The 17,538-nt window shown below is 38.2% G+C and overlaps 4 protein-coding genes across 6 annotated transcripts; 2 read left to right on the plus strand and 2 right to left on the minus strand.

Annotated features, from left to right (window-relative positions):
• The first annotated feature begins 189 nt into the window (after positions 1-189).
• Positions 190-5,425, plus strand: LOC110850427 (acetylcholine receptor subunit beta-like 2). Of its 3 annotated transcripts, none has more exons than XR_004834858.1 (12): positions 190-512; positions 580-755; positions 823-867; positions 939-1,048; positions 1,121-1,139; positions 1,205-1,318; positions 1,424-1,471; positions 1,549-1,705; positions 1,789-2,236; positions 2,317-2,429; positions 2,494-3,022; positions 3,114-5,425. XR_004834858.1 is itself a non-coding variant. In XM_022097859.2 (11 exons), the coding sequence occupies exons 1-11, from the start codon at positions 470-472 to the stop codon at positions 2,793-2,795; spliced, it is 1,575 nt and encodes a 524-aa protein (XP_021953551.1). In that variant the 5' UTR covers positions 190-469; the 3' UTR covers positions 2,796-5,425. The 3 variants fall into 3 exon arrangements, 1 of the variants encoding a protein (XP_021953551.1); XR_004834859.1 differs by having other exon boundaries at positions 2,494-2,983; XM_022097859.2 differs by having other exon boundaries at positions 2,494-5,425.
• On the minus strand, positions 4,017-8,853 carry LOC118435555. Its single transcript, XM_035851765.1, has 3 exons — positions 6,400-8,853; positions 6,147-6,254; positions 4,017-6,003 (listed from the first exon to the last, which is right to left on the minus strand). Exons 1-3 carry the CDS (start codon positions 6,545-6,547, stop codon positions 5,678-5,680), a joined length of 582 nt encoding a protein of 193 aa, XP_035707658.1. The 5' UTR covers positions 6,548-8,853; the 3' UTR covers positions 4,017-5,677.
• Positions 7,566-12,539, plus strand: LOC110850428. Its single transcript, XM_022097860.1, has one exon. The coding sequence runs from the start codon at positions 7,566-7,568 to the stop codon at positions 12,537-12,539; it is 4,974 nt and encodes a 1,657-aa protein (XP_021953552.1).
• A 1,482-nt stretch (positions 12,540-14,021) lies between these two features.
• LOC118435904 lies at positions 14,022-15,966 on the minus strand. Its single transcript, XM_035852419.1, has 4 exons — positions 14,845-15,966; positions 14,504-14,726; positions 14,248-14,379; positions 14,022-14,203 (listed from the first exon to the last, which is right to left on the minus strand). Exons 1-4 carry the CDS (start codon positions 14,896-14,898, stop codon positions 14,022-14,024), a joined length of 591 nt encoding a protein of 196 aa, XP_035708312.1. The 5' UTR covers positions 14,899-15,966.
• Positions 15,967-17,538: the final 1,572 nt, after the last annotated feature.

The following is a 17,538-nucleotide window of genomic DNA, read 5'->3' on the forward strand; positions in this document are numbered from 1 at the left end:
TTCTCACCCGTCCATCCATCCCACCCGTTTAAGTAGCATGCATCCTTTTATTCATCACGTCGTCCTCTCCTCTTCTCCCATTTACAGCAGATTCGCCCGATTTCACTTCCGTCGTCTCTCCGATCTTCCTCTCCTCACCCGGTTGCAAGGCATTCGGGTCTTTTTTTGCAGTATTGATTCCCCCTCCGATCCGAGAAGGATGCAGTCTCCTCCTCATCCCTCGCAACCAACACATATCTGCACCACCAGCCTCCCACCATCGTCCAGTCCACTTTGGCACACCACACTTCAGGCAGAGAAAGTGGGATGGGAGGGACCTTGGAGGATGAGGAAACCATAATATTACTCCTTTGTCTTGGCCTGGCCACCTTAATTTTCAACTTTCTCCTCAACTTTTTCAAGTCGGAGAATAAACAAGCAAATGTTCAATAGATTACTGCAAACCGTGCAATACTAAAGTGGTGGAAGGATGAATTTGCTACTTTTCATACTGCGATGCTTCATAGCGTCAGGTAAAAAAAAGTGGAAGGGGAGAAAGTTGGGAAAGTAAAGTTACAAATAAAAATTGTATATTTCCAGATTCAATCCGGCTTATCATCGCCGACACGCAGGAGCCGTTGGAGGCGAATAGATACGCAAAGACGCTATATGATGATTTAATGTCGAATTACAATAGGTTAATTAGACCGGTGATAAACTTAGCGGATACGTTGGAAGTTCGGGTTGGATTAAGGTTATCGCAGTTGATTGGGGTGGTGAGTAGTTGTATTTAGGTTTGCTCAATTTGCATAAATGGATGCTGATATTATGATTGTATTGCAGAACCTTAAAAATCAAGTGATGACGACAAATTTGTGGGTTGAACAGGCACGTGTTTAATCATTTTGTTCCTTTTCAAAATATTTGGAGTAAAAATAATATTAAGTTTTGAATTTCAGGTGTGGATTGATCAACGATTGACCTGGGACCCGGAAGAATACGGAGGAGTAGAAGAGTTGCACGTCCCTTCAGAAAATATCTGGTTGCCGGATATCGTCCTCTTTAACAAGTATTAAAAAAATATTTAAACACGCCTGAATTCAAATATAAAAATTATTTTAATTATCCAATGTTTTTGTAGTGCGGATGGAAACTATGAGGTATTTTTATTATAAGTTATTAAAGGAATATAAACGTGACCAATAAACCATAATTCTAACCCTAGGTCACAATGATGACAAAAGCCACTGTAAAATTTAACGGAGAAGTGACATGGGTTCCTCCTGCAATTTACAAATCCTACTGCGAAATGGACGTGGAATGGTTTCCCTTCGATGAGGTTTGTTTATGTCATTTTTTGGAGTTTGAAAACCGTTGACATTTCGGACAATGAAGTTAAGAGTTAACTCTTCAATTACATATATTTTATTAATGTTATTTACAGCAAAATTGCCCCATGAAGATTGGATCATGGACCTATCATGGTTTACAAGTAATATTTATCATTAATATTTAAATTGTAAGCTAAAATTGTTCCAAACTCGATACAATTTCTGAATATTTTTTTAGGTCAACTTGAAACACGTCGATCAGACCGACGGAGCCAACTACGTCGCGAATGGCATCGACTTGAAGGAATTCTACATGTCCGTCGAATGGGATGTGTTGGGCGTTCCTGCCACCCGAAATGAAGAGTACTACCCATGCTGCGAAGAACCCTATATCGGTGACAATTGAAATACTTGCTAAATTTGGAATATTAAATTTTTGCAAAATTGTCACCGTTTTTTTTTCTCTCTCTACTTTCAGATGTCTCCTTCACGCTCATGCTCCGCCGCAAAACTCTTTTCTACACGGTCAACTTAATCATTCCCGTTTTGGGGATTTCCTTCCTGACCGTGCTCGTGTTTTATTTGCCATCCGATTGTGGGGAGAAAGTCTCTCTCACGGTGAACATTCTCGTCTCGCTGACCGTGTTTTTCCTCCTCCTCGCTGAAATCATCCCACCGACCTCGCTGGCTGTCCCGCTCTTGGGAAAGTATCTCCTCTTTACAATGTCACTCGTGACGTTGTCCATTTTTGTGACGGTGGGCGTTCTCAACATCCACTTTCGCTCACCGTCAACCCATAAAATGCCAAAATGGGTGAAAGTCGTGTTTCTCGAATTTATGCCGGCATTGCTTTGCATAAGGAGGCCAGAATATAGGGTGCAGTACGATTATGTGACGAATAATAGTAGAAAGAGGAGTTGTGGGAGGTGATTATTCTGATATTCTTGAAAATAATTTATAGCAAAATTTTGAAAAAAAACTCAAAATTTTTAAACTTTACCAACAGTGGTAGCAGACCGGACGGGTGTCCGTATTACGACATGAGCCCAAGAACAGATTGCTCAAGCATGGACCATTCCTCAAGCCCTCGAGCTACTTATTGTGAAAATACCAGCAATGGTGACTTGCTCATGAAACAATTCTGTACGTAAATCATGTCACGAAATGAATAACTTTCTCCCAGGTAACTCCCGACCCAACTACTCGCCCGAGGTGCTGGCCGCATTCGAGTCCGTGCAACTGGTGGCGGAACATATAAAAAATGCCGACAAGGACAGAGAGGTCGTGGAAGACTGGAAATACGTGGCGATGGTCTTTGACAGATTTTTCCTCTATGTTTTCACTATCGCGTGTGTTTCTGGAGCTTGTATTATTCTTCTGCAAGCCCCTTCCCTGTACGACTCCAGGGTTCCTCTGGATCTAAATCAGCTTCAAGGGATGGGAAAAGTCAAGCTGACTCCACAACCAGCTGCAGAATCCAAGTAACAACTAATCAGAAGAAGAAGAAGAGTGAATGCTGAGGGACATAAATTCTAGGAAATTTTCGTATACTTAAATAAGTACTGAGAATTGATGGATGGAAGGATTACTTGCATTTTCTTACTTCTGATGAGAACAGCAATAAATTCTTGCAGAAAATTCGTCGCCAAAAAGATAAGAAATTTGGCGGAAAGGTTTATTTAAGCAATCAATTAAAACACAAATACATACTTGTAAATATCCAAATTGATTGAAGTTTTGATGATTCTAATTATCGTATTAATGGAACAAGAGTTTTATTTATCTCATTTTTTCATGTTACAGATATTTCACTAGTGTTAACTAATGTCTTTCCATCAGGAGAGACATTAGTCCAGCAAAACTCCAAAGTAGGCCTCGTGGTGGTGGCGGTGTTATTGCACAGTGTGCCATGGACCCAAAAAAACGCAAAAATTATTTTAAGGTCCAAAACCCTCCCACGGGGGTAGGAAAGCATACAAATTTTGTCCATTTTGATTTTCGAAGGGGGTGTGGTCAGGAGCGGGTTTTTATGGAATTTCAAAAAAAGTCTCAAATTCCCACTAAAACCACACGTTTCAAGAGATTCTAAGACTTTGTCTCACTTTCCCCCATGGCGGGATAATTTTTTGGGGTACCATGAGACCTCTAGTGTCTAGCTAGGATAGCTAGCTAGGACTGCTAGCTAGGATTGCTAGCTAGGACTGCTAGCTAGGATTGCTAGCTAGGACTGCTAGCTAGGATTGCTAGCTAGGAGTGCTAGCTAGGACTGCTAGCAAGGAGGGCTATCTACGCTTTCCCCGTACCTATTAACCTAACCTGCTCGCTTCGCTCGCTTAAATACGAACACTAGCCCAATATGGGGCATAATTACGATAATAGTTGACACACTTTACCGCAAAAATTTCACGTGCCCCTAAGTTTTACAATTTTCAGAAAAATGATTGACTTTCGATACTCTACAACAAAAACAAGAAATCTCACGTTACCCCAAAAAATTTCCCGCCATGGAGGAAAGTCTTAGAATCCTCTGAAACTTCTAAAAATACAATAAAAATGTTTGACCTTTGACCTTAATATACATTTGCCGGTCAAAAAATTTACATATTCTTGATCAGCATGAAAAGCCCTTCAATTTGGTGTATCACATTCCCCCATCGGAGAGGAGTCCTTTTGCTTGTTTTATACCTGTAGTTTTTAAATTGAGAAATGTATGTGTTTTTGTATGTATGTGGTGTGACTTTGTGTAACTTGCGATGGTGATGACCGTAATTGTGTAAATGAACGGCGACGTGGTCACAAAATTTGGTTACTTTGCGGTGTCATTTATTATTACACAAAAGCCAATTACAAATTTAGAGTGTAGAGGACGAGGGGAAAAATCGTGTGTTGTTATCTTGAGAGCTGGAGTGACATTGTTTAATTTTCACAATTGTGCACAAATATCACGCAAAAAAACGACGCTAACTTTACAAAAGCACTTCCTCCTCTCCTCCTCTCGACCAATCACAAAAGAACACCTTGAAATTAATTTAATTTAAAGAGGAGGAGAGGAGAGGTCAAAACTTTAGAAAAATACAAATTGTAAAAGATAAAAATGGGCAACAAACTCAATTAACTCGAGTCTCACTGGAGCCCGTTCAAATTTCCCTACGGGAACCAGTCTCAAATCACATACAAAAAATTATATTCATCATGTCATGCAAATTTCCATTATCATTAAGAGTTCATATATTTGTTTAAAAATGATTATTATAATCTCGACGACAATACCACCTTTTGTTCGCGGCGGTCTCGAAAAATTGAATTTCTAGAAATTTTTTAAATTTTGTATAAAAATTACTTTTTTGCCCAGATTTTCATGAAAATGAGTTTCTAAACTAATTAAAGTATGCTGAACAAGTATATAAAACAATTTTTGAACAAAATTCAAAAATAAATAAATTTTTGAAATTGTGTAGACAAATTACTCTTGAACGTTTCAGAGAATTCCAAGACTTTGTGTCACTTTCCTATAAGGTAGGGATTTTTGGGGTAAAATCAGATTTTGGGGGAAGATGAGATTTCTAGTTTCCAGCTATCCTAAATACTAATAGCCCCGTGTTGTCTGTGTGTATGTATGTATGTATGTATGTATGTGTGCTTTTTTGAACTGGGCGCTTCACTCAATGACAGTCTAACGTTACCCATGAATCCACATTATCAATACATAATAACATTGACTTGGCATGACAGATAACCCGCATACCCAGCTGAATTTCGCCACGTATCCTGTGACCTGGGCACACCCCCTGATTGACGCCACGTGTCCTGTGACCTGGGCACACCCCCTGTATTACGCCACGTGTCCTGTGACCTAGGCACACCCCCTGTATTACGCCACGTGTCCTGAAATTTACGTGACTAAGTCTGCATTTTAAATGTTGTCTATGTATTTCGCTGGCCGGGATTCGTTGGCTGACCACACATGCTAAGGTTTGAAATTGCCGCTTCGTGTGAGTAGTCTCATAGCCCCGGCTCTTAAATTTAACATTTCTGTCTATGTGTGACTATTTTAATATAAGATGAGCAATGTGTTTGGCTTGATGAAATAAAAATAAGTTTTAATGCTATTAATATTTACAAAAGTAATGCTAAGGCAAATTTAATTTTGTTTTTATATATTTTTAATGGAATGTTTTATTCATTTAAATTATTTCATAAATACATGTGTAAATTTTAAGTAGGAAGCATGAAAGTAAGTAAGAAACATTGAAACAAATAAAACAAAAAACAGTTCTTGAAATTTAAAAAATCATCAAACTAATTACAAATAAGAGGGAGACTTAAAAAGCTTCATTAAAATTTTATGATTTTGCACATTTACCACATTATTCCTTCATTTCTTCATCATCCTGTAGAAGAGATTCCTCTAACTTCTTCGCGGCAGCTACCTGTTCGGCATCAGCGTTAGCCTCCTCCTCCTCAATTTTCTTCTTTTCTTCTTCTAATATTCGTTTCCGCTCCTCCTCCTTCTTCACTTCTTTCCATAACAAGAAATCAGGATCATGCGTTTGCTGCTTCAAGGCGTCATTCTCTTCTTTCAGTCGCTTGGCTTCAAGCTGCTGTTTCTGAATTTGAATTTGTTCAAAGCGGCGTTTTCGGGAAAGGGCGTCTCGATTAGCCGTACCGCAGGATTGACAGTATGGGAAGTCGGCTGTAATAATAAATAATAAAATACATATAGATGTGATGACCCAAAATTAACTATCGAAGAATCTATATTTCGACGTTCAATTAAAAGGTTTTTTGACAGGTGGATTTCTAACTCTAAATGTTTAGTAACACAGTTATACATACCGTGAGTAAAGCTGTCACACTGTCGGCAGCGTCCCCACTTGCTAGCGGAATCAAATTGATTTGCTCGGAAGATTAGAGGCTGCTTGCAATTTTTGTGTGGGCACACAGCTATAAAAAAACAAAGTAAAATTTGTATTTGTAGAGACGATATAAATTATTAGACTAACTTTATTAAATAGTAGTACATCGTATACGCTGGACTATCAAAAACTAATAAAGCATAAATATTAGATTTTCAATGAAATATAATTACCAGGTTTGTCCATCGCCTGACCCCGGATAACAAATCCGCACTGAACGCAAAATCGATCATTTGGTGCTTTCAAGAGCCGTGTAGAGGCCACATCCCAACCAGCGGCCACAGCGTTGGGAGAAAATTCAGAAGCGACTCTATAAGCCATATGAAAGTAAATCAAGAATTGAATACAGTTCGCAAAATGTAGAAATTAATTTTCAAGGGAACTGCAAAAATTGTGGCAACCGAGCTGACAGTTGGCGATCGACTGATGAGCATTAAACTGCTGTCAGACGTTTTATTGTCTCAGCTCGACGTTGACAGAACGTTTCTATTGCCAGACGGTGCCAACTTACCATTGAAAGATAGGATTCAAGACTTTTCGAATCTTCCAATGCTAATTATACATTGCAGGATAGGGCCAATAGTGAAAGCATTAAAAAATTAAAATTTTATGATTGGCTCTCAGTTATACGTTAGCTGAACGTTGTGAAAGCTTGCTGAAATTTGCATCCCTTTACCAATTTGTGTCGGCAGGGTGGAAACGTTTGTTTACGTTACCCCCTCTCCTGCAAGGCATAATTATAGGACCTGCTAACAGTCAACAAAAACGTTTTGTCAACGTTAAGCTGAATTAATCAAACGGTAGCAACAATTTTAGTGGTCATCACTTTGCTGTGCAATGTCGTCAGACTGGGTTGCCGAAATTATTTTGAGCTTTCCTTGGAAATCTGTTTTTCATTGAATTTTTGTGTGCAGGAAACTACAAAAAACAGAAAATTAACTAAATTTAAATTTAACTAAATAAAAGAGTTTTCCAATTGATTGTTCAGAAAATCATTTTAGGTAGGTAATTTGACTGATGATTTGTTTGAATTTTGTTTGGAAATGGTTGCAGCCACTAATTAAAAAATTCGCTATTTGCAAGAATTTCTATATAAACTATATTTTTACCAATTAATTTGATTAATTTTTTCTTAGGCAAGCAACCCGTAAATTCTCGCATTATTTGCATTTGCACGGGAAACAGTCCTAAGTCGACTTATTTTCAGCCCTAAGTTGGCATTTTCGATTCATTATACATAATTTTGAGTGATCTATCTGTAGACACATACTGAGCCCTAAGTGGCAACCACTTGAGCTATTCGTAGCAATTTTGAGCCCTAAGTTGGCAGTTATTCAGAATGGTACGCAAGAAGCAACGGTTAAACTGCAGAGATGAATTTGAATCAGCATCTGATTCGGAAACTAAAAATTCTATGATGCATCGACGACGACCAGGAGAAACTGAGTCGCAAGCATCACTTCGGAGAGACGCTAATGCCAGACGAACAGCTGACAGCAGATTAGCAGAGACAGAAGAGGAAAGGTCAGCACGTTGCCTAGCAAATGCTCGACGAAACACTGAGAGTAGGTTGGCTGAGACCGAAGAGGAAAGGTCAGAACGTTGCCTAGCGAATGCTCGACGTAACAATGAAAGTAGGTTAGCTGAGACCGAAGAGGAAAGGTCAGAACGTTGCCTAGCGAATGCTCGACGAAACAATGAAACTAGGTTAGCTGAGACCGAAGAGGAAAGGTCAGCACGTTGCCTAGCAAATGCTCGACGAAACAATGAGAGTAGGTTGGCTGAGACCGAAGAGGAAAGGTCAGCACGTTGCCTAGCGAATGCTCGACGAAACAATGAAAGTAGGTTAGCTGAGACCGAAGAGAAAAGGTCAGCACGTTGCCTAGCGAATGCTCGACGAAACAATGAAAGTAGGTTAGCTGAGACCGAAGAGGAAAGGTCAGCACGTTGCCTAGCGAATGCTCAGAGAACTTCAGTAGTGAGATTGACAGAGACTGACGAAGAGACAATGAAACGAAAAATTCAGGACAATCAACGAATTTCATCAGGACGCCAACTTGAAACACCCAAAGAGAGAGATGAGAGATTAGAGCAATTGCGCACAAATCGAGCCAATGCTTCATGTCGCGTGCTAAAAATGACAGCAAGAGCAGCCATAATTGATAATTTAGAAGAAAGCATTGTGGAATTACACAATATGGGGGAGATGAATGTTCTTTGTGAATTTTGCAATGCCAAGCATTTTGCTAGAGAAAGACCAACCGATAAAAAGTTTACAGTTTGCTGCAACAAAGGAAAGGTCAAAATCCAAAATTTTGCAACATATGAGTACATAAAACGACTTTTAACAGGGAAGGACCCAGATTCTAAACATTTCATGGAACATATAAGGTCCTACAATAATGCATTCGCATTTGCATCAGTTGGAGCACAAATTAAAGCTCCACCTGGGTATGGCCCGTACTGTTACAGAATCCATGGTCAGATCTATCACAGGGCAGGGACCTTGCATCCAGAAGAAGGCGAACCACGAAAGTACGCGCAATTGTATATACTTGACCCAGATGAGGCAACCAGTCAAAGACTGAACGAACCTTCTAATGTTGCCTGCAAAAATCATGTGATGTCGAACCTGCTTGATATTATGAAAGATAATCCGTTTGCAAGAGCATTCAAAATGCTTCATGAATTCGAGAAGGAGGAGAAAATCAAAGAACAAAGCCAAGGACATTTAGCCAAAGAAGTTACAATGGCGATTGTTAACGACCGAGCTCTTGACAACTGTCGATATAACATGCAGACATGTAATGAGGTTGCGATAATCTTCAGCAATACCGATGGCGAGCCTCCACTAGAAAGAGATTTACTAATTCATTTAAGACCAACCGGCGAAAATTCTCCTACAACAAAACGAATTAGTATTCTAAACAAAAATCTTGATGCCCTGACCTATCCCCTCCTCTATCCATATGGAGAACAAGGCTGGGGAGAAGACTTGGCGTTATGCGTACGTTCTCACTCGACAAATGTTAACACAAACTCGAGAAAAAGAGTAACACTAAAAATGTACTACTCTTACATATTTTCGGTTCGTGAGACATTTAGTCCGTTTTTGAGTGCCGGAAAACTTACTCAGCAATACTTTGTCGATGCGTATGTGAAAGCTGAAGCAAACGACCTTAATTTCGTTCGGCAAAATCAAAGCAAGCTTAGAGCAGGTAGCTATGACGCATTGGTGGACTATATGGACTCCGTTGCAGAACAGGATGGAATAGTTCCTGGAAAACCAATAATTTTACCTTCGACTTTTCAGGGTAGCAGAAGAAATATGAATCAAAATTATCAAGATGCTATGTCCATTGTAAGAAAATTTGGAAAACCAGATTTATTCATCACAATGACATGCAACCCCAAATGGTTTGAAATTACTGCGAACTTGGAAGATGGCCAAAAGCCTGAAAATAGACCCGATTTGGTAGCACGGGTATTCAATGTTAAATTAAGATCGATGCTGGAGGATTTGACAAAAAAATGTGTCCTAGGACACGTACTTGCAAAAGTACATGTCATTGAATTTCAAAAAAGAGGTCTCCCTCATGCTCATATTCTTATAATTCTAAAAGATATTGATAAGCCAAGGACAGTTGACCTTATCGATAAGATCGTGTGTGCCGAAATACCTAATAACGAAACACATCCAAGGCTATTTGATGTCGTTACGAAAAATATGATCCACGGCCCGTGTGATAAAATTAATTCAAAATCACCATGCTTGGTGGCCGGGAAATGTTCGAAAGGTTTTCCAAAACCATTTCAACATGAAACTTTGGCTAACGTTAACGGATTTCCGTTTTACCGGCGACGCAATTTAGAACCAGTTGTGACTAATAAAAATATTAAAATTGACAATAGATGGGTTGTTCCATATAACCCATACTTAAGTTTAAAATACAATTGTCATATCAATGTTGAAATTTGCGCATCGATTAGAAGCGTTAAATATTTATTTAAATACGCTTATAAGGGACACGATTGCGCAAAAGTTGAGTTACGAATAGATGAGATTAAGACACATGTTGATTCAAGATATGTCAGTCCTCCTGAGGCAGCTTGGAGAATTTTCAGATTCCCTATGCAAGATAGTACTCATTCCATGTCAAGATTAAAGGTTGAGTTACCAGGCAAGAAACGAGTGTCATTCGATCCTAATAAAATTCAAGAAGCAATTCATAAAGCAGAAAATACAGACTCTACATTAACGGCATTCTTCGAGTTAAATACCCAAGATCCAAAAGCCAGGCAATACAAGTATGCGGAAATTCCAGAGTATTACGTATTTAATGCAAAGAATAAATGGGTTCGTCGTAAAGATGGACACACTGACAAAGTTATCGGACGTCTGTATTCTGTGAGTATGAGCGATGGCGAGAGATATTTCTTGAGGTTATTGCTACTTCATGTAGCAGGACCAACAAGTTATGACGACCTTCTAAAATATCAAGGACATGCTTACGATTCATTTTATGAAGTTGCTAAGGCGAGAGGTTTGATTTGCGATCAAACAGTGTGGAATGATACATTAAATGATGCTGCTTATGCATCAATGCCACGTCAGCTGCGAGAACTTTTTGCATATATTTGTGTATTTGGAGAGACCTCCGACATGACAGGCCTATGGAATGAACATAAAGAAAATCTTACCGAGGATTTTGTAAGAGTTCATGGCCATCCATCTGACGAAGAGTGTGATATGTGTGAGTCATATGCGCTAAGGGATATTTCAGAAACACTTATTACACATGGGAGAAAGTGTTCTGATTACAAACTAAAGGACCCTCCTTCCCATCTGCCTTTGAATTTAAATGATTTTGTAGATATTGAGTTAGAGCGTGGCGTCGCGGAAGATCTTAAATCAACATTGACAGAAGAACAACTGAGTGCATTTGAGGCAATAGAATACTCAATAAACTCTGCTGAACCAGTTGAAAAATGTTTTTTCCTTGACGGCCCTGGTGGAAGTGGGAAAACTTACTTATATAAAACACTTTTAAGCTACGTTAGAGGGCAAGGTGATATTGCATTGCCTGTTGCATCAACAGGAATTGCTGCTAATTTGTTAAAGGGAGGACGGACCTACCACTCCCAATACAAACTTCCATTGAATTTAAACGAGACATCAGTTTCATCGATAGAGATGACTACGAATGATGCGACGTTAATTCGGACCGCTAAACTGCTAATTTGGGATGAGTCAACGATGGCATCAGTTCATGCTTTGCATTGCATTGATAGGCTGTTGAAAGAAATTATGAGAAATGATCTTCCATTTGGAGGAAAGGTTTTACTCCTCGGAGGTGATTTTAGGCAAACATTGCCAATAATCCCACACGGTGATGCTGTATCAATTGTCCAGGCAAGCATAAAATTTAGTCACCTTTGGAGGAAATTTCAAATTTTGAAATTGAATAATAATGTAAGATCACTTGATAAGGAATACAGTGATTGGCTAATTAAACTTGGTAACGGTGAATTGACAAATGTGGACGGATTACAAGATAGTTTAATAGAAATTCCAGAAGCAATGCTGGCGACAGAAAATATAATTAAAGATATTTTTGGTGAGTCTCTAACTCCTGAAAAAGTAGAGCAATTTTCAAAAATGGCTATTTTATGCCCCACGAATGCAGACGTTGATGAAATAAACGAGCAAGTCTTGAAAATTCTGCAAGGAGAATGCAAGACATATTTAAGTACTGACTCAATTATGACAGACGAGGATTCTGATAGGGATGATTACCCGACCGAATTCCTGAATACTTTAAATCCTTCTGGATCAGCATCACATGAACTAAAATTGAAAGTTGGTTCCCTCATAATGCTACTGAGAAATTTAAACACAAAGCGTGGGTTGTGCAATGGAACACGATTAGTTGTTGTTGAACTAAAGCCAAACTTGATTATTGCCAAGGTTCTTACAGGATCAGCTGAGGGAAACATAGTCTTTATCCCTAGAATTGACCTTATAGCAGATTCTGATCTTCCATTTCAACTAAGAAGACTGCAATTCCCTGTTAAGCTAGCATTTGCTATGACTATTAATAAGTCCCAAGGTCAGACTTTGGACAAGGTTGGAATTTATTTGGCTACTCCAGTATTCAGTCATGGACAACTTTACGTTGCATTTTCAAGAGTTAGAAGGTCCTCAGACGTTAGAGTTTATGTACGTGATATGACCGAGCAAGGAAAATTATTAGAAAATTCAAATAAGGTTTTCACGAGGAATGTTGTCTTCAAGGATGTACTTCAGAAATAAAATGATATAATATTTATAATAAATTCACAATTTAATCGCAACCGGGCAATGATTGTAAGACTGAGCCCGTTGCGTAAAAAACAAATTCTACATGCAAAATGTATTTCTAAACTTTTTAAAGCTTGGTTAGTAATACACGCATAAGTCGCATATAGGATTCTTAGTGGAATAAGGCGTCGTTCATAAATTATGTCACGCAAGGGATGGGGGGGTGGGTCTAAGGCTCCAATGATATCGTGCCTATGTGACACATGTTAAAGGATGGGGGGTGGGTCTTGAAAATCGCGATTTTTGCGTGACATAATTTATGGATGGCGCCTAATAAAAAATTATAATGATATCGGTAGCACTGGAAAGTGTTTAGGAAATCTCCATGACCTATATTTATTCGTCGCTGTAATTTTAAGGTTGAACATACTATGACAACATTTGGAGATTATTAGGTTTTTTAGATGGATGAATTTTTGTTCAAATTTAAAATGTTACTAATGTGTTTTAATTTGTTTTAGAAATTCATTAACAAGATAACTCCGATGAAACTCCATATGGCATAATTCCACAATAAAGTTTCAAAAGTTGAGAGCTTAATACAAATAAAATTAGCAAAGACCCGAACAGCCTAGCAGTTGACGACAAATGAGTTGGCTACTCATATTTCGCCACCACAGAAGTACTAATTTGCTAATAAGCTTGATGAAATGTTCAAGTTTATAAAAAATTGTTCGCCAGTTTACATAGTTTGATAGAGAGTTTGATAAATTGATTGGAATATTGATATTTTATTGTACAAAAAATTTCTATAAAAATATTAAATAAACATGTGCGTGGTACATTGTGCATCCATTTTATGAACAACTGGACCTAATGGGGATGGAACTTGCCCAGGTTAAAAACTATAAACTATACTAAATTCATTAACTAAAAAGGGGTGGGATTCAATTTGTGGTTCATAAAATGGATGCACATTGTTTGTGGCCTCTACTGCAAAAGGGTATAAATCAGAAGAGGAGGGCCCACCCTGTGCTCACCAACCATGCATTTAACGGGATGGACCTTTGAAATTATTGGGGGTAAAATTATAGATTAAGGGGGATCGAAAAGATTAAATGCATAGTCGGTGAGCTACCCTTTTCCCACAAAAATTCTAACCTACCCTTAAATACTTTGCCTTAAAATTATGACTAAAAACTACTATAATAACTAACGCCCTACTTCCACCCACGCGCACATACTAATAATTATGATTAGCTATTTAAAATATTTTTGAGTCGAACCTAATTGGGTACCAAAGGATAAGAATTAAAAATTTTGAATTTTGGAACAGTCACGAATAGAATAAGTTTAAAAAGCCAAATAGAAATATAATTTTGAAAGCGAGTACATATAATAATTTAAAAATCCAATCGAAATAAAATTTTGAAAGCTGATAATAAGGTTAATTAGGAAAGGGAGAGCCAAGTTCGCAGCTGATAACGATGGCAGCTAATGATTTCGTGCTTCATGTCTGACAATTCCCTGAACAGTCAGGAAATGAAGATCACATTCCACGCAAGTATATCGATGAGGTGGGCAGCTGGGTTCCGCATGAACGGGGGACATTTTCTCGAACGGGATTACTGGAGGGATTTGTTCTTCCATGCGAAGGATGCTCAAGTAGGTCAAGTCTAATAAATAAATTGGTTTCAATTAGTTATACTATTAAAATTACAAACTGGACTTGACCGCAAAGTTAAGAGAAATATTTCTTTGCACCTTGATAAACCGTTCCCATCCGTGTACGGATTTGTAATCTCTCCAATGGTACCGTCGAAATCCTTTTGACGAACAAGTTGCAATGAGGCTAAAAATATAATTAGCAAATATAATTTTAGTCAATATAAGTAAGTAAAATAAAAGTAAAAATAAAAAGTAGAATAAAGTAAGTAAATAAGTAAAATTATTAATTTAGGAAGATGATTACTTACAATTGGCGGAATCCAGCGGCAAGAAGCCACAAATATCCCGCACACAAAACGGACATCTAGGTTGATGGGTGGGCGAGAACTGATCCCCGCTCGCTGATGAACTCACGTGTTTAATCAAACACTGCACGCAATAATGATGGCCACATGGTTTTGTTCCATCCCCAGCATTATTGTTCGCTGCGATGGTGTACATTGCAGGCAATTCATCGCAAATTAAGCAAAGCTAAGAGGATCAAATAAATTTATTTCATGTTAAAGGGTAACAAATTTTTTAAATTACTGAGCGTATTTGAAGTAGTATTTATTTTATGTCAAACCGTAAAAAATTTTCAATTACTTACCGTCTTTGAAGTTGTCGACGAACAAGATCCAATTGAAGAAGAAGGAGAGTTCATTTTCGTTTAATTTTGTAATTAAATGTACAACTTCCTGAGCAATTTTAATCTTAAAATCGAGAGAGCTCTGTACTGCTCGGGTGCTCCGATCCAAGTGGGAGTGGGGAATCGCTGACGGCTCTCTTCGTGAGGTGTGGCATGATATGTAAGTTAGCAAGCAAACAGGACCCATCGTTTGTAAGGAAATTTGGGAGACTGACAATTTTGTCTGCTGATCCAGCAAGCAAACGGAACCCATTGTTTCTAATGAATTTCGGGAGACTGACAATTTTGTCTGCTGATCCAACAAGCAATGTTTACAAACATTTCGCGCGGTAAGCAGCTCACCATTTTGTTATTGGTCCTCAAGATTCTCAGTTCCTTTTTATTGTGCGTCCAATGCTCAACCATACGGCGGTGTCTCACATGCTTTATGTGATAATGTGATAATTATAGTGTAGCTTAAATATGATATTCTAATTATGCATAATTATTTGAGTGTTATTTTAGGAAATATATTCGATGCTCAAGACGTATTTATGTTTTTTGCAGAATTGATGCAGAATAATTTTGGTTGCCTTTAATGCAACGGAACGCCATTTTACTTTTTATTTACAAGGCGAAGTATTAATACAGTTAATCCCAGACGTGGTCCCTACTACAAATTTAGATTAATGTACTTAAATTATCTTGCACCAGGTCATGAATATTACTGTGAGAAATATTAATGTAGATTTTAATTAAGTCTAAAAATTATTTAAACATCTGTCTATTGAATTCTGGTGAAAATTTGACGGCTGGAATATTAAAGGGGCAATTTGCGGACATGACCTTAAATTACGTGCAGTTTTGGGTAATGTTACCCTTCGAGTGTTCAGTGATCATGTAATTTCAAAGAATTCGCACCCGAACATGGAAAATTAGAAAGGTTATATTGTTTAAGGATATTGATACGCCGAGAAACTTGATAAATTTAAAACACAAAATTTAAGCGAAACTCAAACAGTTCCTATCTTGCACATCTTCGTAATAGGAACCTTAGCTGTACGTCTCCATTATGCACACGGCCCGCAGAGGCGGGCTTGATAGACTTGTCTATACATAGTTGTTTCAGTATTGAAAATACCCCGGATTATTTACAGGGTAGTAGGCATCCATACAAATAAGTCGTAATTACACAATCTTTTTAAATTTCGATCCATTTTCAAAATTCAATACTAATCTCATAAACATCTACTGACATCAACGCTGTTATCACGTAGCCTACTATAGCCTCATAATACGTTACCATGGTTGATCTTTTACACTTGAAAAAATTATGCTCTGCCACCCCCGCATAAACAGAGAGGCTCCTCTTCCCCCTAATTTGCCGTCTCACCACACCCCGCAAATCTTGCCTGAGGTGCAGCACACCACCCCACTTCTCTCTCAGGCTGGTCGAATCCTCATAAATTGTGATCAATCCTGGCAACATGATCTGAATTATGACCGGCACAAAAACCGCGAGAGTCGGAAAAAATAAAAATAGCGGCATTGGTACGATATGGTACATTTTTAGTGAAATGAAACTATACAGGATGGTCAAAATGAAGCCGTAAAACATAAAAATGGAGACACATGGGGACGAAAACTGTTGCAGAAGACCCAAGATTATTTCGCATGAGGAATACTTTAATAAATACTGGGTGACCTGTGCCCTCCCGCCAAACCCGATTATATCCGCTTTCCTAGCCAAGTAAGAAATGCAACTAAACATGAGATACGCGGATAAGGTGGGGAAACAGATAAGTAACAAGAGAACTCGAACTATGAGACAACATGCCAAAATTATGGTGGCCTTGAACGGAATCAGACCACATTTTGATACATTTCCCCACGTAAAATGTTCTTCGAGCAGAGAATACGGATCGTAAATAGTCGGAGGTAAAGTCCGGAAATTGGGACAATACACAGGCTCGAGGTGAAGATGACGATAACCGCGGAAAGAAACATTTCAACGATATCCTTTTCCCTGGTAGATTTTTCGGATTGGGTACGACGGTCTGCAAAAGAGAGGGTAGATTTTTTTTTTAAATAATCTTACACTGTGAAACCTACCCTTTAATTAATTCTGTGACGAATCGTTACCCTGCAGAGTTACAATTATACCCTACAGTCCGGAGTAGAACTTGTCAAAAAATGGTCACCTCTGATTGCCACGAGATTAAAATGGTTGGTAACAAATTTGAATTTTTTACAAACTTTTACTAATATTCAGTCATAATTTTACATAAAACAACAAATTAGCGTACACTCTAAATAAGAGTTGTGCTAAATTTACACAAGGTTGAGTAAAAAAGAGGATGACACAACAATTGGGCAAAATTTACACAAGGGTTGGGTAAATTTTACTCAACCGTTGGATAAATTTTGCACGAGTTGAACAAAATTTACCCATCGGTTGAGTAAAATTTCCACAACTGTTGTGTCATCCTCTTTTTTACTCAACCTTGGGTAAATTTTCCACAACTTTTATTTAGAGTGTATCTTCGCGCCCCTGCGTGGTAATGATTCGTCCCCAAAATAATTTTTTCCTTACGTATTTGTCTTTCCAAAATGACCAGGCAGTTAAATGCCTGTGCCGCATTAACTGAGTAGCTGAAAGTCACAAGTTCCAACAAA

The sequence above is a fragment of the Folsomia candida genome, unplaced genomic scaffold, assembly GCF_002217175.1.
Source record: "Folsomia candida strain VU population unplaced genomic scaffold, ASM221717v1 Fcan01_Sc005, whole genome shotgun sequence".
Taxonomy (NCBI): Eukaryota; Metazoa; Arthropoda; class Collembola; order Entomobryomorpha; family Isotomidae; genus Folsomia; species Folsomia candida.

What these genes read in the sequence shown, in the direction of transcription:
- LOC118435904 (XM_035852419.1), bottom strand. Translation starts at nt 14,898, where the DNA reads ATGAACTCTCCTTCTTCTTCAATTGGATCTTGTTCGTCGACAACTTCA. An exon ending in CGTCGACAACTTCAAAGACG is followed by an intron (nt 14,727 to 14,844) that starts GTAAGTAATTGA and finishes TGATCCTCTTAG; the next exon opens with CTTTGCTTAATTTGCGATGA. An exon ending in TTTGCGGTCAAGTCCAGTTT is followed by an intron (nt 14,204 to 14,247) that starts GTAATTTTAATA and finishes TTTATTTATTAG; the next exon opens with ACTTGACCTACTTGAGCATC.
- LOC118435555 (XM_035851765.1), bottom strand. Translation starts at nt 6,547, where the DNA reads ATGGCTTATAGAGTCGCTTCTGAATTTTCTCCCAACGCTGTGGCCGCT. An exon ending in TCAGGCGATGGACAAACCTG is followed by an intron (nt 6,255 to 6,399) that starts GTAATTATATTT and finishes GTTTTTTTATAG; the next exon opens with CTGTGTGCCCACACAAAAAT. An exon ending in GTGTGACAGCTTTACTCACG is followed by an intron (nt 6,004 to 6,146) that starts GTATGTATAACT and finishes TTATTATTACAG; the next exon opens with CCGACTTCCCATACTGTCAA.
- LOC110850428 (XM_022097860.1), top strand. Translation starts at nt 7,566, where the DNA reads ATGGTACGCAAGAAGCAACGGTTAAACTGCAGAGATGAATTTGAATCA.
- LOC110850427 (XM_022097859.2), top strand. Translation starts at nt 470, where the DNA reads ATGAATTTGCTACTTTTCATACTGCGATGCTTCATAGCGTCAG. An exon ending in GCGATGCTTCATAGCGTCAG is followed by an intron (nt 513 to 579) that starts GTAAAAAAAAGT and finishes GTATATTTCCAG; the next exon opens with ATTCAATCCGGCTTATCATC. An exon ending in TATCGCAGTTGATTGGGGTG is followed by an intron (nt 756 to 822) that starts GTGAGTAGTTGT and finishes ATTGTATTGCAG; the next exon opens with AACCTTAAAAATCAAGTGAT.